The 22,853-nt window shown below is 35.3% G+C and overlaps 3 protein-coding genes across 4 annotated transcripts in view; 2 read left to right on the top strand and 1 right to left on the bottom strand.

Annotated features, from left to right (window-relative positions):
* The window catches only part of LOC148955147 (xylosyl- and glucuronyltransferase LARGE2s-like), a 159,743-nt gene extending 143,993 nt beyond the window's left edge, over nt 1–15,750 (top strand). Inside the window, exons 10-13 of the mRNA XM_089100559.1 lie at nt 5,858–6,013; nt 7,183–7,362; nt 8,209–8,435; nt 15,512–15,750. Of these exons, the coding sequence (XP_088956685.1) occupies nt 5,858–6,013; nt 7,183–7,362; nt 8,209–8,435; nt 15,512–15,593 (645 nt within the window). The 3' untranslated portion in view covers nt 15,594–15,750. The remainder of the gene's footprint in view (nt 1–5,857; nt 6,014–7,182; nt 7,363–8,208; nt 8,436–15,511) is intronic.
* The window catches only part of TM9SF3 (transmembrane 9 superfamily protein member 3), a 696,120-nt gene that overhangs the window by 355,304 nt on the left and 317,963 nt on the right, over nt 1–22,853 (bottom strand). The gene's annotated exons all lie outside the window — the stretch shown is intronic.
* The window catches only part of LOC148955150 (dynein beta chain, ciliary-like), a 54,093-nt gene continuing 48,039 nt past the window's right edge, over nt 16,800–22,853 (top strand). For both annotated transcript variants that reach the window (XM_089100576.1, XM_089100584.1), the window contains exons 1-2: nt 16,800–16,950; nt 22,537–22,678. In XM_089100576.1, coding sequence (XP_088956702.1) covers nt 16,829–16,950; nt 22,537–22,678 — 264 coding nt within the window. In that variant the 5' untranslated portion in view covers nt 16,800–16,828. The remainder of the gene's footprint in view (nt 16,951–22,536; nt 22,679–22,853) is intronic.

Raw genomic sequence — 22,853 nt, forward strand, 5'->3', positions numbered from 1 at the left:
GATTGCTGAGAAGGAGGATGTATCCGACTCGCTGATTGGCTGAGAAGGAAACACGTGATCTAACTGTTTCCGGGAAAGTCATAACATTTGGCAAATTCCTGTTTTTTCATTCTCACTGAGAAAACCATATAACAGACATGAATTGCTGTTGACATCCATATATGTGACATAGTTCCTAGTTTTCAAATTCTCACTGACAAAAACCATAAAACATCCATAATTTGATGTTGACATCCGAGAAAAACATCAAATAAATCGAACAACACACATATCCATCCATGAAAACAACAATAAATGTGACAAAATTCATGGTTTTTCAAGTGAGAAAATTCCTGTTTTTTCATTCTCACTGAGAAAACCATAAACCACGTGGTTCTATGCCCATATAAGGTGTGGGTACCGGAGTAACACCCCCTCCTCTACTAATTACACCTCAACTCTATTACAAGTGGCTGCCACGCAGTATTTTGTGCCGTAAATTATATGGACTTCCCAAAATTCATAAGCCTAACCTACCATTACGACCAATTGTGTCAAGTACAAGGTCACCAACAAGTGTTTTGAGCAAATGGTTAGTGTCAATCTGTAAACCACTTTTGTCTACACAAGTTTCGTACTTTAAGAATTCTTCGAATTTGGTTGAACAACTAAAAAAAGTAGAAATTTCTTCGAATTCTTTGCTTTCAAGCTTCGACATTGTATCAATGTACACAAATATTAATGTAGAAGCAGCCGAAACTCTTCTAGAAGGAAAGCTGTTAAGAAATTTGGATTTGATTAGGGGCAAAACAGATTTGGAAGTTTCTGTTATGTATTTAGTAAGGTTGTGCAATAAGTTCTCTTATTTTTTTCAATTTAGAGGGGAGTATTTCGAACAAATAAATGGTTTACCTATGGGGGGCCCTTTATCCTCTTTATTAGCTAATATTTTTGTGGAGAATATTGAAACAATTGCGTTAGATTCATATTTTTTAAAACATTTATTCTGGGGCCGGTATATGGATGACATTATTTCAGTATGGGATTATGGGGAGGAGGAATTAAAAGGATTTTTGCAATATCTTAATTGTTTGGGGGGGGGGGTTTAAAGTTTAATCTTGAAGTGCCAGATAATGGGAAACTTCCAGTTCTTGATGTTCTTATTTTGAAAAAATCAAAATAGTATGGATTATAAAATTTAAAGAAAACAGACAAATAACAATAGATTTTTGTCTTATAGTTCCGGTCACGCTTGCCAAGTAAAAATTGGTTTGATCATTTCTATAACTGATCGGATCTTTAATATTTGCTCTCCAAAATTTGTTGAGGAGGATTTGTCTTTTCTAAGGAAAATACTAGTAAGCAACATGTATCCAGAATGGTTAATTAACCAGACTTTTTCAAAAAGAAGAAAAAGGTTTCTAGAGATTTCTAAGGAAGTCTTGGAGACAACTCGGGAGAAGGAGGTTTTTTGTTCCTTACCATATGTACCCGGGCTAAGTGAAAAACTTAAAAAGAATTTTACAAAGCAATGGTCTAAGGGTATTTTTAAAGAGTAATAATACTTTGGGTAGTTTTCTAAATTCTGGGAAGGATCTAACTTCATTGGGGCAGCAAAGTGCGGTTTATCAGATCCTATGTATTTGCAGAAGCTCATATTTGGGGCACACTGACCAGAGTTTGGAAATGAGATTATTACAACACGAAGATTCTATTTCTTCGGCTTTAAAGCAAGATTCTAAGTCTGAAGATTTTACATCAGCCCTTTCAGAACATATTTTCAATTTTCCAGACCATTTTATTTTGTTCGAGAATGTCTCTTTGATTTCTAGGGATCGGGATTTAAAGCAAAATTTTCGTGAAACTCTTGAAATAAAGAAAATCTCATTCAAGATTATTGCTTTGAATCGGGATACAGGTGAATATGGGCTGAACTCTATCTATGATAATTTATTAAATTCTGACAGAATAAAGTCCAATTCACCCAATGTAGTTGACCTTTGTCCAAATGTTATATCAATAAACGCTATTGAACCGAATCCAAGAAGGTCGAAGAGAATAGCTTCCGCTTTTGCTTCGAAAAGAATTAGAGATTTAAACAATATGTAGTGTTATTTGATTTAGTATATAAACTTTTGTTTTAAATTGTTTTAGTTTAGTTTTACTACTGATGATGGTCACTGTATATGTGACCGAAATATCCGGTATTTTTGTGAATTTCTATCACTGTTATCATCATCACTGTCTATTAAAAGGATTTTATCCCTATTTGAACTATTATTTATCGTCATGGAAAGGCAGTGTGGTCTTCGAAATTATCAACACTGGGTTCAGACAGACGTGTTTTCACGCCGAAAAGGTGGTTCTTCGTTTTGTGTCAACGTGTGTTTCTGTAGCAACGTGTGTACAATCGTGATAGAATACGCCATTTTGTTGCGGTGTCAACAAAGGAATGAGCTCAATTTGAACTCTGCTTTTTCTATGAACATTACTCATGGTACTGTTGAGTTTTTTTCTTCTTTTTTTTCATTTATTTATTATATAGAAGCACCAAAAATAGAAACGAAGCTGTTCAATGGCGAGGCTCTTTTGATTTTTTTTTTTTTTTTTTTTTTTTTTTTTTTTTTTTTACACTTTCTTGGTGTAAAAGAAATGTTTTGCACCTGTTAGAAGCTAAGCAGGCTCAATAGCCAGCTCATTAGTTTGAAGTTAAAGAATTGTTTCTCTATTCAGGATTTATGTCTTATATACTTGTATTTTTGGTATATATTAGTTTTATATCTATAAATTTGATGGTAGACATCGTTTTAGACAAGTGTGTTCGTGCTATGACCTTAAAGGGTTTTTTTTACGACCAAATATTATTACAGAGTTACTATAACAAAATCATCTGAGAGGCAGTAATGTCATCTGTCTCGATGAAAAACCTTTATATGATATTTTAGTTGCTACTACATTTTTTTATGGACATTGCTTGCAATCAGAAAAAAATTGCTAAAGCTGTTAGTGCTTGTATTTCGTCTAATTTCGATTTCATTGCCTTAGGGGGATTTCACATTATTACAGCGTGTGGTAATTATATATGGTCTCTATATGTTGTTAGGTGCATCAGGGACGTATGTAGGGGTGGAGCTCGGGGCAACGGTTCCATAAGATCCTGATTTTACCCGAATGCCTGTGCGCTTCTTATTTAAATCATCAAGTTCTTTTTATTCTATCAAACCTATTGCACAAATTATCTAATATCTAATCTAATCTTTTTTTAAACTATCTAATATGTAAGTATCTAGTATCAAGAAAATTTATTTATGGTTTTTTACTTGCTGCTGAATCTTTTCATGGTGTTAACAATGTTTTGACTGATCTCCTGCTCCAGTAGACAAATGCTAGACAAGTGCTGTTAAAAAATATTAAACATATTAACAAGAAGGCACATTTTTTAAACGTTAAAATTGGATACTAAAACTTAGAATTGAATACAATAGAACATCGATAACTCAGAACACCTTTTTTCTTTTCTTTTTTTATTTTTGCTTCACTGGCTTAGGTGATCTGAGTCTTGTTCAACAACATGTTTTCTTTTTACTATTTATTAATTAAAAAGGCATCAAGATTTGTAAACTTTGACTTGCTCATATCCCTATTATGTGAATCCTAAATTCTGGCCAGTGAGGGTTTTAGGGGTTTTTAACCAGAAATTTAGTATTGTGGATGCTATTAAGATGTAGAATAAGTTTTGTTTACCTAAAGTTTAATAATCCGAGTTGAACGTGTGTTCTAAACGTCGAATCCCTGACGAATGGACATAAAGATAGGCTGCCTTTTAGTTGACTTCCAGTAATCGCTTTAGTAGCATTTAATGACCTCTACTTCTACTACAACTACTAACAACTCATTGCAACACAAAGCCATCTGAGGCCAACACAACCGCGCCCACTCCTAATCCGTCCCAAACTATTCAAACCTCCCTCTTAACACCCTCCGAAGAAGTTCCCATTTCACTTAAATCTTTTCTATGAATATTACTCATGGTACTGTTGAGTTTTTTTCTTCTTTTTTTTCATTTATTTATTATATAGAAGCACCAAAATTAGAAACGAAGCTATTCAATGGTGAGGCTCTTATGATTTTTGATTTTTTTTTTTTTTTATTACACTTTCTTGGTGTAAAAGAAATGTTTTGCACCTGTTAGAAGCTAAGCAGGCTCAATAGCCAGCTCATTAGTTAGTCGGGTACCCAAAACAACCCGTAGGCAATTTCTCTGGAAAATATCTTGCAACTCCTCTTCCTTTTTTCGAAGTGCCGACGCTTCAGAACCATACTTGACCGCTGTCATCACCGTAGTTTCCAATATTCAAATCTTAGTTCGCAAACTTGTCTTCCTATTCTTCCAAACTTATTTCAACTGTGAAAAAACATCCCGGGCCTCGGCTATTCTATATTTAACATCTTCACTGTCCCTACCGTCTTTACTAATAATATTCTTCTCGCTACCCAACATCACCTCTTCACCTTCACTTATTCCTACTCTTAGCGACTTATTCTACTTCACATTAATTTTCTAACTCAGTCTTGAATCCTGAACTCCCAAAACCTCTAAAGTCATTCATTGTGCTAACATTTTAGTCTAGGATGCTTAAATCACTCGTATAATCTAAATCTAGGAGTGTTTTACTTCCCCATCTGATGCCGTGTTTTCCCATTGCTTTGCTGTGCTCCTTAGGACAAATTCCGTCAAAATGATCCATATAAATGGAGACAGAACGTATTCCTGCTTACTACTACTACAACTGACCACATCCCCAAGCCTCCTTCAAATCTATGCACACTTCTCCATCCAAATCTATTCAAAGCCTCCCTCTTTGCACCCTCCCAGGAAGTGTCCATTTCCCTTAAATCTTTCTTATGACATCCTACCCCAACCGCGGGCGACCTGACTTCCGTTTAGCCCTTGACGGATGGCCGAAAAGGACAATCTTTTGCAATATGTCACCCTTCATCTGCAGAACGTGCCGAAGCCATCTCAACCTTTCTCTCATTATAGCCCTAGAAAGCGGGATTGCACCGCACCTAACCGTCTATTAACCACACTTCTTACCTTAATCACAGCAATGTTATCCTCGTACATAGCACTAATCGCTTTTATGTCTATACAAGGCTTTAATCGCTTTAATGTCTATACAATCGCTTTTATGTCTATACAATCGCTTTTATCGCTTATGTCATACAAGGATAGAACCTTTGTTAAAGCTCTTCTCTCAGCTGAATCAAAGGCTTGCTGTAAAACTGAAGACTAAAGCCTTTGATGACTCAGGCACATCTCAATTATTAACATAAGATTCATTCTTTTCTATATCTTTCTTGTAACTCTACACGGTTTAGCACATTCTCAAAATATTCTGCTTATCTCTCTTTAACTCTTTCCTTCTCGCTAATTGTGGCCCCGTTCCTATCTTTAACTTGGACAAGTCGAGATTCACTAGTCCCTCTCAATTTATTAACATGTCAGTACAATATTTAAATATTATGCCGTCTGGCTGCATCTTCCATATCTTCGGAAGATGCAGATCTTCACACCACCTTTATTCACATTTTAATGCTTTCTCCACTTTCTTTACATTCCTCTTATTTTCATACGATCTATCACTCAAATAATTCTTGTACAAGCCCCTCCTCCTTCCCTAAGAAAACATCAGCGACTTCACAAACTATTTTCCTAAAATTATTCCGTCTATCTTCTTCATTGTCAAATTCTAAACTCTCCAGCTTAGTATTCAACTGTTCCTACTGGCTGAATAAAATACTATGTATCAGCGCTCCCTGACTATACGATCTGATCTCACTGTTTCGTTTGTCTGATACTCTTTTGGTTTTATAGACTTTGTATCCTGTAAACTTCTTACGTAACATAGCGATGGAGCAAGCTAGGACGCGCTATTTATTTTTGACAGACATCGATTTTCTACCGATGATTGGTCTCTATTCAACTTTGAAAAAGGCTGTTCAGACATTGAAAACTGAAACTTCTAAAAAGGTATTACTATTCTTAGTATTATTATTATGAACATGCTCACTATTATCAGTAGGATAAACTCACAGAAGTTAATCAGGCTACGTATGCCCATTGCCTCCATACCCCCTCTCCAAAATAAAAATATGCATAAACACTGCACCCACAGGGGACGTTTTTCTCTGCCGTTGGGTGTTGGATTTCGAGACAGGACTTGTCTTTTTTTACCTTTATAGAAGAGCCTTTCTTGGTACGGTACTTACAGTTGTTTTCCCATATTGTGAAAACACCAGACGCTAACTGCAGACCGGCTTGGGCAGGCAACAAGTGTCTCTCAAATGAAATGGGATTAATCTCCACCACTTGCCAGCCATAAATGACAAGCGGCATTTGATCTTCAGAACCGTTACTAGCAAATGAACTTTTTTCTCCCGCCTTGGATTTCTCCTTAAGGGATATTTTTTTTTTGCGTGATGGATAGCGTTTCAAATGTCCAGAGGAATTGAGCCCTCAGAGCTCCTTGAGAAGGTTGTCACCACTATCTCCAAAAAGGTATATTGACCATTAAGATTAGTTCGTATATTAACAATTTGAAAACACTTATCAAGTATTGGCTTTAATTGGCTTCAATTGGTTGTCCATCTTAAATTATGCCAAGCTACTTGATCAAAAGACTTTAAAAATAAAATCGGTGAGAGGGTACCGGTTTTAAATAAAAAAAAAAATACTAGATCTTAACTCTCTCTCTCTCTCTCTCCCTCACTCTCTATCACTCTCTCTCTCCCTCTCCCTCTCTCTCTCTCTCTCTCTCTCTCTCTCTCTCTCTCTCTCTCTCTCTCTCTCTCTCTCTCTCTCTCTCTCTCTCTCTCTCTCTCTCTCTCTCTCTCTCTCTCTCTCTCTCTCTCTCTCTCTCTCTCTCTCTCTCTCTCTCTCTCTCTCTCTCTCTCTCTCTCTCTCTCTCTCTCTCTCTCTCTCTCTCTCTCTCTCTCTCTCTCTCGTTCTCTCTGTTCTCTCTCTCTCTCTCTCTCTCTCTCTCTCTCTCTCTCTCTCTCTCTCTCTCTCTCTCTCTCTCTCTCTCTCTCTCTCTCTCTCTCTCTCTCTCTCTCTCTTTCTCTCACACACACATTTTAACACATGTTATAATGAGACTGCAATAATAAGCAACAATTAATCGCAACTTGTTTAAATTTTAGGCTCTCGTGGTTCCGGCATTTGAAACCCAAAGGTATCGATTAAATTTTCCCAAATCGAAAGCTGAGCTTTTAAGCATGCTTGATCTCGGAACCCTGTTTACGTTTCGGTATCATGATTGGCCACAAGGCCATGCACCTACTAATTACGCTCGCTGGAGGACTGCTACCACGCCATATAAAGTAAGCTAAGTATCTATTCCGTTTTGCTTATGTGTGCCTAGTTTAAAAAATAAGAAACGAAAGGTTCCAAACAGTTTATTCTTTTTTAAGTAATATCCTGAATAGTGATTTTTTTTCTCGTCAACGTTTTGCATCCTTTTAGAAACAAGTTCTGAAAACGTTCTTCTTCATTGTTGTTCGAGGTATCAAATCTTTAATATATTGACCTAGAAAGTTTGTTAGATATTATAGTTCATCACATGACGAACGCCCATTTTTTGATTCTCTGGTTGGGAGGACGCTCCGTAGGACCAATTAGAGAGGGAGCCCCCCTATAGCTGTATGCCCTTTATTTCTTTCCTTAGTACCGCTATTAATCATAAGTAAGGCCAGCTTTGCCATTATACTTTCAATTTTAATTTATAGGTGACAACAACTTTGAGTGACGAGTACTTCTACTATTTTGCTTACAAGTACCACGCCCGTTTTCGGTTTGAAAAAGCGGGAAGTACATAGTCTTAGTTTTTTTACATTTTGTATTATATCATAGTAATACCAATTTGTTAATAGGCTCTTTTATATGGCTAATATCAGGATTACCACCCCCTGGGATTCCTTCCAAGATGCTAGGATTTCAGTCATGATTTTAGTGATATTGAGGAAAAGTATATGCATTAAGCACCGCCCTTATACATTTATTAATTATATATATATTATCATTACTTATTTTGCAATGATCTTTTTTTCTTTTTTTTGTAATGAACCTTGGGATATTCTTACATTCTCAGTGGTAGCTGTGTTTAATGTGAATATATATATTTTTTCAGTGTTTTTTATATACTTTGTGATAGATATTTTGTATTGAAGATACAATGGGGAGCTGATTTTGAGCCATATGTCGTGGTGCGCAAGGATCAAGTTCCAAAGTTTGATGCAAATTTTCAAGGTTTTGGATGGAACAAAGTGGCTCATTCCATGGAGTTAGCTGCTAGAAATTTTGACTTTGTCGTTTTAGCCAATGCCTTTATCATTCATTTACCACATGCTCCAAGTTTGGATATTGCAAAATATCGTAGATCAAAACAGTATAGAAAGTAAGTCCTTAAACTGTATCGAACAATGCCCCATACAATTATGCCGAATACTCGACTCGGGCTTTTGTCCATTTTCACGCTTATGTTCGTCAAAATCCTGTATATATACTATATTTATAAACGAGCAATAATTGTATATTTATGTATTTATGTATGTATTTTTTCTGGAAAACGGTTCCATATTTTTACTGGGAAAATTGTTATCTCGGGATATTCTTGCACAAAAAACGATCTAGATAGGTCAGAAGTCTGAGGAAATTCGTTAAGAGCCTTAATTTTGGTTTTTGTAAATGATTTCAAGTACTATGCTATTACATCATATAAGCATTTCGTATGACATCATATATGACATCAAAAAAGCATTTTCTTATATGATGTCAAGCATAGAATAAGTAAAATTGTTGAGTTTCCAACGCATCAATTATTTATATAATATCAGTTGGAAGGCCCAAAAAACGAAAATTTGCAGTTGCAGTTACTGTAAATGGTGTTCCTTTGGAACCAACACCTGACCACATCTAGTCATTATCTAGCTATTGAAGAGTGAACTCCTATAATCGGATTACTTTTTCAAGTTAAAAGGATTAAATTTGATATTGTTTTGAACTTTGCCATTACGTAATTTGATGAAAGTGTAGGCTTCTACGTGCGGATTATAGCATTCATTATGGCTGTCACTCAAGCAAAATTTGATGAAGGAATGAAATGGCTTCAGGCGTTACTGGATGAAATATTAGCAGAGCAGAAAAGTTTTTCTGTCTCAATAATGTCCCTTCAATATGAAGTTAGGCAAATATCAGCTGAAAATGCGAATCTACGAGAGGAATCTAAAAAGCTTCGAAATGATCTAGAGCAAGAAAAATTGCGGAATAAAGATTTGAAGAGTAAGCTTTTGGGCATCAAAGTAAGAGAAAAAAAGTTGAATTTGATTGTTCAGGGTCTGCCTGCTGAAAACCATATTCAGTCAGTGACTAGCAACGTAAGGTCTCTTCTTTCTGACAAATTGCAAGCTACCGAAGACATTTCTCTTACCAAGTGTTATCGTCTTGCGAGAAATAGCAGTTCAAACATCACTAGTAGGAAAACTAGTGTTCGACCGGCCCCTGTTTTTGTATCGCTAGACACAGATCATAGCATTCAGGCGATTTTCTGTGAGGTGAATAAGCTGAAGGGTAGTGGAATTCGCATTTGCACTGATCTCCCACCAAAGCTAAATTTCCTACGGAATGAGCTATTGTCTAAGGGAAAGCGCATGCGTGATTCGGGTTCGGTTCATCTTACGCGTATTAAACAAAAAGGGAGTAAATTATGGCTCGAGTGTAAAAAGTCTCCGTCTTCACAGTGGGTTAAGATTGACTAGTTACGGTGATTAATAATGACATTCGTTTGGTGAGATTATTTTTATTACTTTATGTAATGTTTCTCTGTTCATAGGATCTATTATTTTTATTTCTTGTGAGGTTTCTTTCCCTCTGTAGACTTATAATAAGTTTATTTTCTGTCTTTTTTGTGTGTTTCTATTATTTTTATCTCTTGTGAGGTTTTTTGTCCCTCTGTAACTTATTATAAGTTTATTTTCTTTCTCTTTTGTGTATTTCTATATATATGAAGTATTTGAGTATAATAATTTTTTCTGCATCCGCATTTCGTTTTACAATGAATAAGTTCCATTTCTTTCTCTTGTTTCTATTTATTTTCAAGCAGTTTCTTTTACTTTCATCATTATTTTCGAGTTCTCGCTGGTTCAGTTGTTTTTGCTACGTTAAGACTCAGACGGTGTGCATTTTGCGAAAGTTTCTGCTAGTCCTGATCATAATTCTGATTATTTACATTGGATGATAATTGTATTGGGGATAGACTGAGAGACCTAGTGTCTAACCCTTTTGACTTTTCCATTTTCAAGAGCTATGATAAATTTGTTGGAAATGAGATAAATGATGGTGGGCTCATTAATTTTCCAAAATGTAAATATAAATTACCTTCCGAAGTTTCTGATCTTCCCAGTACCGGTGTTGTGAGAACAGGATTTTTAAATTGTAGAGGTTTTTGTTCACAGGATGAGCTTGTCGATGTAGTTCATAAACTATCTTGTCATGTCGTTGGATTCTGTGAGACTTTTCTTATAGACCCGGCTCCTCATGTTCCTTTTCCTGGATATCAATTTACTTTCAAAACCGACAGACAAGGCGCCAAGGTGGTTTGGCATGATTTTTTGCATCAACCTCATTTTCAAAACAAAGATGTTATCCTCTCCGGAAATTTCAACATTGACCTTCTAGAAGCTTCAAATGAAGCTTCTGTTGATTTATTGTCTTCTTACTTTTCTGCATATCTGCTTCCTACTTGCCTGATACCTTCAAGAATTTCACCTAGTTCTGCTTCTCTCATTGATAATATTTTTACATCCTTACCAATTAAAGCATATTTTGCTGTTTTAAGTGATATTCATTTCCTGCTGGTTTCAGATTTAGCTTTTACTTATAAAATACCGCAGGTAAGTAAGGAACGTCAAGTACGGTTAATAAATAAAATAACATTAAAGCACCTGAATGAAAGCCTTGGTATGTTGGATTGGCAGGATGTAATATCCACGGAGGATACAGATGTGGCAACTGATACTTTCCTAAAAAAATTTCAATTGCTACCTTGATTCTAGTTGCCCATTTGCTACGAAGAAAATTTGCAGAGAAAAATTTCCTATAAGGCCGTGGATAACGTCTGGAATTTTGATATCAGTTAAGAAAAAAAAAACAGTGTTTTAAAAAGAAGTTAAAGAATCCAGCTAATTATAATATTAAAAATTTTAAAATTCTCAAAAATAAATTAACCGCACTGATACGATTGTCGAAAAAGAGGTATTATAAAGAGTCTTTCGAAGAAGCTCAAAATTCTCCTCGCAAAACGTGGTCTTTAATTAATTCTATTATAAAAAAAAACAAAGGAATTGTAAGTTTCCTGAAGCTATTAGTATAGAAGATGGATCGACTACTAACAAATTCGAGAAAGGGGCTGATATTTTGAATACCTATTTCGCTAGTTTAGGAGAGAAAATTGTTTTATCAGTAATGAACCAGTTTGATTCACGTAGTAATATACATTTTTCCTCATACCTTCCATCTCCTCAAAGTAATTCAATTTTTGTTGGGCCTATTTCTCGGTCTGAAATAACAAAAATAGTGTGTGATCTAAATCCAGGTAATTCAGCGGGAATTGACGGGTCTAGTTCTATAACTGTTAAAGAAATATTGTCTGCAGTAATTTTACCATTACAGCATATAATTAATCTTTCATTTAAAACTGGAGTTTTCCCGTCTGCTTTTAAAGAAGCGAGGATAATTCCGCTTCACAAATGTGACTCTCCTGAAAACCCATCAAATTACCGCCCTATTTCTATTTTGTCAGTATTTTTCTAAAATATTTGAGAAGGCAATTTATAAGAGGTTCTATGACTTTCTTAAATCGTTTAATTTTTTCACAAATTCCCAGTTTGGTTTTAGGTCTGGACACAATACTGAACACGCTATCATTGCTCTCATCCAATATATTCATGAATGCTTAGATAGAGGTGAAATTCCAGCAACAATATATTTAGATTTTAAAAAAGCATTCGATACAATATCCCATTGTATTCTTTTTAGTAAATTGGATAATTGTGGTGTGCGTGGACCAGCGTTGGATCTAGTTAAATCTTATGTTGATAAGAGAAAGCAACGAATAGATGGAGGTAATTTTCTCTCTTTGCCTGTTCCTCAATCCTCGATGGTAGGGGTACCTCAGGGCTCTGTCCTAGGTCCTCTTTTTCTAGTTTATATAAATGATTTTCACCGCGCTTTGGCAATCCCATGTCTCAGCGCACATTTTGCTGATGATACGGCAGTTTCAATTTATGAGAGGAATGACGAGGAGTTGGAGGCAAAACTTGATACTGCATTTTCTAATGTTCTTGAATGGTGTTCTGCAAATTTTATTGCTTTGAATTTATCAAAAACTAATTTCATAATTTATGGCAGGAAGTCAAATATATGCCCTCGTATTACCCGAGTTACTTCTTCAAAGTATCTATTATCAATATCTCGGGTGAAAGTGATAAGGTACCTTGGACTTATGATTGATGAAAGCTTATCTTATAAAACACACATTCCAAATATACGCTTAAAGATTTCAAGGTATGTTGGTTTAATGCGGAGGTTGAAGCATTATTTGCCCTACTCTGCTTTACGAAGCATTTATTTTGCTCTGATTCAGTCTAATATTAATTATTGTTCTCTAGTATATTTATCTACATTTAAAGGCCATATTAAACCAATGCAGATTTTACAAAATAAAGCAGTAAGAATCCTGAAACTTTTGATTGCATCGCCTATTACACTTCAAAATAAGTCTTCTATAGTATTTTTAAATACTTATCCGGCTATACTTTCAGTTTCTGCAATCGTCAATTTCGTAGCATACATTTTCATAGTTAGTTACATTAAGGAATTACCGCCATATTACTTCCATCAAAATTTGTTCTTCCAATCGTAAGATTCACATCATTATAGCAGATCACAAAAAATGAGTGCCTATATTGATAAGTATAGTATTGAGAGATCTTAATTCACCCCGTTCGTGTCAATAGCCCGGTGCTGGGATGCTCACAAGGATTTTATTGATAAATTTTCTTCTATTCATTTAATAAAAAGGAATCTTAAATTTCATTTAGTTCAGGATTACTTTTAATTAAGCGTCTTTTTAATATGACTAAGTTATTTTTTGGATTGTTGTTCTAGGTGAATGTGGGCCTCCCGGCTATCTTTTAGTATTAATTTATATTTAATAATATTGATTTTTTTTTTATATTTGGATCCTAGGCTAGCTGCTACTTTCATATTATTGTTGCATTATTGTATCTTTGCCGTCGTAATTATCTTTTTATTGTAGCGTAATTTGTTATTGTATCTTTGTCTAGGCCTAGTTTTTCGAGCTTGTCTCCCCATGGGCCTATGTCAATTATATACATGTATATGTTAATAATAAAATGATTGAACTTGAACTTGAACCTATCAAACCTGATAAGATGTGAAAATCGACAACCTGGATCATCAATTGCAACAACACCAATACGGGCAGCTAAAGCAAAGGCCATTGCTAAATTTTCTGAAGTAATCAAAATCCCAAAACGTGTCAAAAATTACACTGAAGAGCAAAGACATGGACGGTTAGAAGGTATGTAAATATGATAATTAGGGCGTGTCAAAAATGAAAATGAAGAGCAAAGACAGACGCGGTTAAAAGACATGCGACATCAACCATGTGAGCGAGTCAAAAATGAAAATTAAGAGCGATAACACACGCGGTTAGAAGAAAAGTGGTGGCATGTCAAAAATAAAAATAAACAGAAAAGACATACGCGGTTAGAAGACATGCGACACCGAGCATATGAGCGAGTCAAAAATGAAAATGTAGAGCAAATACACACGCGGTTAGAAGAACAGCTTTGGTGTGTCACAAATGAAAACGGACAGCAAAGACACACACGATTAGAAGATATGTGAGACCGAACATGTGAGCGAGTCAATGAAAATCAACCTGGACAGCGAGAATCAAAACGATTGAAAATGATAGCGATGATGATTGGGTCTTGGATTTTGACAGAGATAAGGACATAAATACCTAACATACCTGTGTTAAAAAAAAAAACAATGGTTCGACGATACCTATTTCATAATGACGAAACATAAGCCGAGGTAAAACGAACCAAACAAATTGAAAATGATAGCGATGATGATTGATTTTGGATTTTGACATGGATAAGGTCATCAATTCCTACCATACCTTTGAAAATCAAAAACCTGGACTAGATAAATCGTTGGAAGAAAAAGAAGTTTTGTCCCAACCTGTACAATTAAAAGAAACAAAGGTTCGATGATATGTCTCTCATAATGACAAAAGACAAGGCGAGGCAAAAGAAGAATTTTTTGTCCCACCACCTGAACAATTAAAAGAAGTAAAGGTTGGGCGATATGTCTTACATAATGACAAAATACAAGCCGATGCAAAAGTTAAAGGTCCAATAAAAAAAACGAAATTTTACAAAGACATTACTTCTAGTTTAAGGTCCATTTGGACGTCAAGACATCAACAAAAGGCTCAAAGTGTCTGCTTTTGGAACACAAGCGACAAATAAAATTCATATATAGAAGCCTGCCGCGTGCCGAGTACCGGGGCCTGTCAGCTTCGCCGCCGGGCCCCTGGTACTATGGCATATATATATATATATATATATATATATATATATATATATATATATATATATATATATATATATATATATATATATATATATATATATATATATATATATATATATATATATATATATATATATATATATATATATATATATATATATATATATATATATATATATATATATATATATATATATATATATATATATATATATATATATATATATAGTTTATGTATAAATATGGTTTATATTTAATTTATAGTCAATTTTTTAGAAATTGTTGGGCTTTTTTTCTTTCTTTTTTTGACAGCTCTCTAAGTATCCTGACTTGTAATATCATTTCTATGATTATTATTTTAGGAGCTCTCTTTAATTTGGAATACAGGGAATTTAACCGCCAAATCAGAACCAGAATTTAGATAAAATAAAGTTTTCTTAAATAAAATAGCGTCAACTTCTAAAAAGTCAGAATGTTTTTAACAAGCTTTTAAAAACAATGATCTATGCAAACATAACCAAATATATGTGTACTGGGAACCAGTGCGTGCATGGGGGAGGGGCTTCTGGGAGTCTGTCCTCCAAATTGAGCATCTATTAATATTTCTTGTATATTTTGAAAGAAATTTGTCGTGTTTTCCAACCCCCTTCCTCCAGAATATTTTCTTAGCTTAATAGCTTAATCCTTACTTATCGATCTTTTTTTTTCTCCAATTGAAGGTCTGCCATTGGACCGTCCCAAGGAGAGAGTTCGTAGTCAGGCATTCAGAAAGGAGTAACAATTATATATTTCTTGTTTAAAATTGAATCTTTATTTATTTTTAATTTGTCCTTTATCACTTTTTAGGTGCCTGAAGCTTTTGAAAGCCAACTTTGTTGAAGAACTAAAAGTGAAGTACAACTTTGATTTTAGGTATAAAATAAGCTAGGCTACTTATGTAGTCTGATCTTGATTTTGTTGGTAATTTTTGAAGAATAATGCTTTCAATCATACTGACCGAATATTGGTTTTGATATTTTTCTTTTTAAATCAAGAAGCTCTTATATTTAAGTATGTAATAAACACTCTGTTTTGTTTTTAGTCTCGTTTCTTCAAAAGATTTAGAATTAGGAGCACTAAGTCTTTTTGTTTCTTTTTATTGGAATAGGGTTGACCAAGAGAAGGGAATAAAAATGAAGTGGAGACAAAGGTATAAAATAATAAAATAGGTAATCAGAAGCTCTACGATAGCATCCAACGCTAGGAAGAGATTACATAGGGTAGAAATTTGAGCTTTTTGGAAACCAATCTGAGCAATATTTTTTAAGATTATAGCATGAATGACCTGAATGATACTGAAACTTGTACTATTTAGAAAGAAGTTTCCGGAATTAAGGATTATACCTGAAAATAACAAAACGATATTTACAAATTGCCTAGTTTGTTTCATACGACCTAAACAAATTTTATAATTTTAGTCACATGATTGGCGTGACAAAATCAGTGAAGAGTTTTCTTGATTTTTTTTTCTCTCGTTTGTTTTTATGAGCTTTTGTCGGTTTAGCCTCTTAATCTCGATACATTGTTTCTCTTTAGCTTTCTTTATTTGAAGCAATAAAGAATTCGAATATCGCCTTGTTCAGTCTCACCATCAAAACTTGCTTGTTTTATACATGTTTTAATTGCGAGCTCGAATTGGACTATGTAGCCTATTCTCCACTGTAATTAGACAGTAGCATTGTAATTAGAAGTGTAGAAGAAATTTACCTATTATTTTGATTTTTTTATAATTTTGCTTCTTTATTTACTTCCTGTATTCAGATTTTTTTAAATCTGTAACCTCCTAAGACTTTTTTACTAGTCCTTTATGGCGTGATATTTCAAGTTTTTTTTTCTTTAGTCTTTTTTTTGCTTAGAATATTACTCAAAGTTTCTTTACGAATAGCGCTCGTGCTCTTGGCCTTGCATTTCAGCTGTCAAACTCAAATCAACCTTTAAAGCGGAAGCAAGTCAGATTGTGTATTTAGATATATTTAGTGAAAGCGTCCACATTATAAATTGCACTAATTAAAAGATTAAAGTCTGATTTTCTTGTGACTTTAATTCTGGTAGCAGCAGAAAAAATATTTCAAGTTAATTATTAACACAGAAAATAGTGACCATGGAAACAACTCAACAAAGAATATGGCGGCCATCGAATTAGATGTAGATGAGCGGATTGATTTCATTGGAGAAATTTGTATGAAAGTGTTTTCTGTCAATGAAGAAGTTTGGATTAGGTTTTCCTCTTTGCATGAACACCACAGGTAATTCGACTTGTATTTCTTTCTCTATTAAGTAAACCCGATTGAGCCTTAAAACATTAGCCTTCATGAATTTTTCCTTTGCAAAAACCAAGAAATTACACAAAAATTTCCTTTTGGCAAAGGATAGCCCGCCACTAATTTTAATACGTTGAGTTCAGCTGTGAAGCCAGAATTTTCCTATCCTCTGTACTTTCTAAAATACTAACTAGTAACTACGGGGGTATCAACAAGTTTCACCGATTTTCCACAGTCAAAACCTTGGACGGACACGCTATACTGTAAAACCTAGTATTTCCTTCTAGCAGAAATTTCAGCTCAGTATTTTTTCAGCTACCCATCTTTTTGTCACAACACCTTACTTCTAGCTCTATTAAACTACACTAACTAATTAACAACAACTTACTGCAGCAAAAAGCCGCCCGAGGCCAACAAAATTGCACACACTCCTCCTCCACCTCAATCTATTCAAAGCATCCCTCTTTACGCCCTCCCAGGAAATTCTTATGTCCCTTAAATCTTTCCTTACGACATCCCCCGACCCCAACCGGGCACGGCTTGCTTTTCGTTTGGTCCTAGACGGTTGGTTGGCAAGGATATATCTTTGGCAATCTATGATCCTTTATTCAAAGAACGTACCCTAGCCATCTCAACCTTCCTATTGTTATGGCCCTAGAAAGCAGGATTGAACCACACTTTTCATACATCCTACTGTTTGAGATGCAGGTCAGTCAGGTACCCAAAACAATCCGTAGGCAATTTCTCCGGAAAACATCTAGCATACCCTCCTCCGTTTTTCGGAGTGCCCATACTTCAGAACCTTACTTGACCACGGTCATCATTGTAGCTTCTAATATTCTAATCTTGGTTCGCAGACCTATCTTACTATTCTTCCAAACTTTTTTCAAGTGTGAAAAAACACCCTGTTCCTTGACTATTCTACTTTTAACATCTTCACTGCACCCACCGTCTTTACTAATAATATTACTTAGGTAAGTGAAGCTGTCCTCCTGATCAATCTTCCCGTTACCCAACATCACCTTTTCATCTTCACTTATTTCTAGCCTTTGCGTCTTAGTCTTCTTCACATAAATTTTCAAACCCATTCTTGTAGGCTACCCTGAACTCACAAAACCTCTAAGAGTTAATTCAGTTTGCTAAAATTTTCATCTAGGATCTTTAAATCATCAGCATAATCTAGGTCCAGGAGAGGCTTACTAACACTTTCATCTCAATACAAATACTAATATTTATAAAAGGCTGAAAATACGCTCGTATCTCAAAATGCACTTAAAAGTAAAGAATAGTTTATTTCTTAATAATCTTTCAGAAGATCTTTTTGCCTTTATCCCAACGATTCACACTAGGACCATTGGAAATCCAGGAGTTCCAGTAGCAGCTCCTATAAAACTTTGTATGCTTGGATTCCCTTTTTGCATTGGTACAATGTCTTTATATATATATATATATATATATATATATATACATATATATATATATTTAAATTCAGTGTGTAGACCTTCGTTAGAGCTCTTATCAGCTGAACCAAACGGTTCCATTGCAACTGAACCACCGTGTGACTGAACCCCAAGCAACTGAACCACTGTCAATAAACCACCTTGCAACTGAACCAACGTGCAGCTGAACCACCATCCAACTTAACCCCCGTGCAACTGAGCCCCCGTGTAACTGAACCCTCTTGTAATTGAACCCCGTTTAACTGAGCCCTCGTGCAAATCAACCCCCGTACAACTCAGCCCCATTCTAACTAAACCCCCTGTAAAGGAATCCCGTGTAACTCAACCACCGTGCAACTGAACCCTCGTATAGCTGAACTCTCGTGCAACTCAACAACCGTACTTACATAATTTCTTAAACCACATTGGCCTGACATAACATAAAGAAAGAAAAAACGAGCAAAAATGGTGTTTTTAAAGGAGAAATGCAAATATTGAAAAACTATAGTACAGCGGAAATCCTGAGTGGACCCATACCTGTATTCTTAGCACGATACGAAAAAATATAATGTATGCAAGTGCTAGAGAAAGAACGAAAACATAAGACGTGGGGATACAATGCTAATATGAAAAAAAACAATGAAAAAAAAATGAACAAAGATCGATAAAAGCCAAAAAAAATTAAGAATCAAAACCAAATACCAAACAACAATAAAAGTGAGTAATTCACCAATATCCGTGATTTGCAAAGAAATTCAAAATGAACCGCCATCGACGGATACTAGCGAAGAACTGAGAAATAAAAGACAAACATATATTCACTCAAACCAAAACGAAACAGCATTGAATGAGTTTGAGAGCTATCTCATCTGACTCTTGATTTTAATAATTGCATTCCTTGCCCTTAGAGACTTAAGGGGTTGCTGACGTGTCTGATTAAGTGATTGGGAAATTGTGACAAGGTTTATATCTGGGACTATTAAAGTATCGGCTTCTCTTTGAGAAAGCCGAAATACGATTCATTTATTCCTAAATCACCTGAATCCCTGTTCAAAGCTAGACCTAAATGTTGGTATTTATAAATTTCAACAACTTCTCTGTAGTGCTGGGCAATACCTTTGTCATGCGAAATTAGGCTAGCTTGATTAAACAAAATAGTATGGTCTAGGTTTTCAAAAATGAGCTCTGCAACAGCAGAGTCAAAATTTTTGTTTTTTTCCGCTTTTTAAGTGTACTATTAATTGAACTAGAGTGCTGAGTTAGTCTATCCGTAAGTCGCTGATCCGTTCTTCCGATATCCCAAAAACCACACGAACAAGGAGTTCTGTACATACCGGACTTATCGGGATAGGGTCTTTGACTTGATAAATTTGGGAACTGATAGTTTTTCTGGGTCTATAGTAAGTGTAAATGTTGTTTTTTCTTAGATTTTTTGAAATATGGTCTGAAACCCCTTTAAGATACGGGAGACCAATATAAACTGAATTTTCCCTTTGATTTCTGTGTAACTATCTGATAATCTTTTAATGCGTTTTGCAATTACAGAATTTATTAAAGTAATTGGATAACCATTCCCAAATAAAATATCTCTAAGGTGGCCGAGCTCTGAATCCAAGAAGTGTGTTGAACAAACTTTCAATGCTCTATCCATGGGCGCCCATATGGGGGAGGGCCGGCCCCCCCCCCCGGCTGAATGATGCTGCCTTATTTTTATATTTTGGTTTGAGATTTCTATTATATAGCATTAAAAGTGCCAATTAGATGAGGCTTGCCCCCCGCTCGAATTCAGCTTATGGGCGCCCATGGCTCTATCAACTAGAGAAGTGACAACTCCTCTTTTCACAGCAGGAGAATCATTTCGGTGCACCTTTTAATAATTGCATTCCTTGCTAACACCCTTTGAGACTTGAGGGGCTGTTGACGCGTCTGATTAAGTGATTGGGAAAGTTTTACAATGTTTATATCTGCGACTATTAAAGTATCGGCTTCTCTTTTGAGAAAACCGATACGATTCATTTATTCTTAAATCACCTGAATCCCTGTCCAAAGCTAGACCTTATTATTCCTCTAATCATTCTCCTGCTGTGAAAAGAGGAGTCACTTCTCTAGTTGGTAGAGCACTGAAAGTTTGTTCAACACGCTTCTTGGATTTAGAGCTCGACCACCTTAGAGATATTTTATTTGGGAATGGTTATCCAATTAGTTTAATAAATTCCCGTGTCTTTTTTAGCGGCAATCTCCTCAAAAACATCTGATCAAAATTGGTTATCTAGATTTGCAAAGGTCAAATATTTTAAACACATATGTTTATTACTTAACATCCAGAAAGGTCTCATTCGCCTGAAAAAAGAGGAATAAATCAGTTTTAATGGTTTGTGACATCAGATCTTCTTTTTTGCAAAAATAAAACAAAGTTTATCTTATGAATGATCTTGACAGGCGTTTTGTATTATGACTTTGAGAAACAAACAATTCCAACAAGGTTGAACATGTAAAAATTCTAACTTATGTTTTACCCAATGATATTGCCTCATATTTTTAGATTACTGAAAAACTGAGTTCAATGGTTCAGTTACACAAGGGTTCAACTGCACGGTGGTTCAGTTGCACGGTGGTTCATTTGCACGGTGGTTCAGTTGCACGGTGGCTCAGTTGCACGGTGGTTCAGTTGTACGGTGGTTTAGTTGCACGGGGGTTTAGTTATACGACAGTTCATTTAAATGGGGTTCAGTTACACGACGGTTCAGTTGCACAGGGGTTCGATTATACAGGGATTCACTTGAATGATGGTTCACTTACACGGTTGTTCAGTTACAGGGGTTCATTGGATTGTAGTTCAGTTACACGGTGGTTCAGTTACACGCACACCAAAACAAACGCTTACTCATAATCTATAAAATTGAGGGCTTTGGTGATACGTTCCAAAATTACTAGACAGAAAAAGCCTGTGTCCACTGTAGAATAAGTGTGACCTTTAAAGTTGTTATGTTAAGTTCAAAGTTTTAAGATGAATCAGTTGAGCAAAAATAAGTCAGGATTTTTCAAGCTAGAGAAAACCTAGTAGGCAAGAACAATTCAAAGATTGAGATGAGTAAAAAACTCATTTTTTATCATTTTTTAAATAAATCCAGGAAATCTGAGTATACCTCCACGGAAAAATCCCTCCTCCCCACGGATGTAATCTCGAGACAATTCATTTCTGGTGAAAATTTAGCCCAGGCAATTACCTTTAACATCTCCAAAATTGATTCGGCACAGAGAAAGCAACACATAAGAAGAATTTCGTATAGGAATTCTGGCAAATTCTCCAAGTGTAAAATTCCCTGGTAAATTTAGTTCCCGGAAATTTCCCTCTCCGTAGAAAATTATCCCGCGGAAAATCCCACCAGCAGACAATGGGTAAATTTGTAATTTACAGATTTTTTCCGATGGGCTTTGGGGGAGGGGGAGGGATGATTTCTCCAAAGGCATGGTTTTTCGGCCTTTCAACTATGCTGAACAAAATGGCTATTTCAAAATTTTCGATCTTGACAAGAAGGGGCGTGGAAGGGAACCTAATTGCCCTTCATGCATTTTGGTCACTTAAGAAGGACACTATAACATTTAATTTCCGTTCGAATGAGCCCTCTCACGATATTTTAGCGCCATTGGGTCGATACGATCACCTATGAAAAAAAAGCATCCGTGATCTTTCTTCTGGCAAAACATACAAAATTCCAAATTTTTGCAAAAAGGAGCTCGGAACGTCTACAGAAGGGTTCTCTGATACGCTAAATACTGATCGTGTGATTTTCATTAAGATTCTATGGCTTTTAGGAAGGGTTTCCCTGGTTTTTTTTTCAAAATCAGGCAAATTTTCTCAGGCTTGTAGCCTTTGATGAACTAAACTAATGAAACTTATATATTTGAAATCAGCATAAAAATTCAATTCTTTTGATGTATCTATTTGTATCAAAATTCTGTATTTTAGAGTTTCGGTTACTATTGAGTCGGGTCGTTCCAAACTTACAGTTTGTTACCACGAACTGTTTGAAAAAACGAAAATTTATATCATGGAGACGAAATTTTAAACATGAGATACGAGGACTTACAGCCTAATGAATAAAATGCTGGTCTTGTTGTTTCATTTTAGAAAATTTGCTGAGTTTCTAGACTCTTCTGAGGAACCCCGTCAGCTTATTATTACACTGATAGATTTTCAACTTCAAGCATCAAACAAATCTATATCTCTGGAAGTGCTAGAGGATACAGAAAAAGCGTTGTATTTTTTGAAGGTAATGGATTATTTTGTTTAATGTTTTGTAGCAGTAAATAAGTAGATGAAAAACCCTTCTTTGCAGTTGTAGTATAGACGTTTGAAAATTGACCCTCTAAATAGGATACATAGAGGCAAGGCCATATCAAGGGAGGGGGCTACCGGGTTTGAAACCTGGTTTCTGGGCTATTCTG

The sequence above is a fragment of the Artemia sp. Qi Xiang Cuo genome, chromosome 2, assembly GCF_049724085.1.
Source record: "Artemia sp. Qi Xiang Cuo chromosome 2, ASM4972408v1, whole genome shotgun sequence".
NCBI classification, from domain to species: domain Eukaryota; kingdom Metazoa; phylum Arthropoda; class Branchiopoda; order Anostraca; family Artemiidae; genus Artemia; species Artemia sp. Qi Xiang Cuo.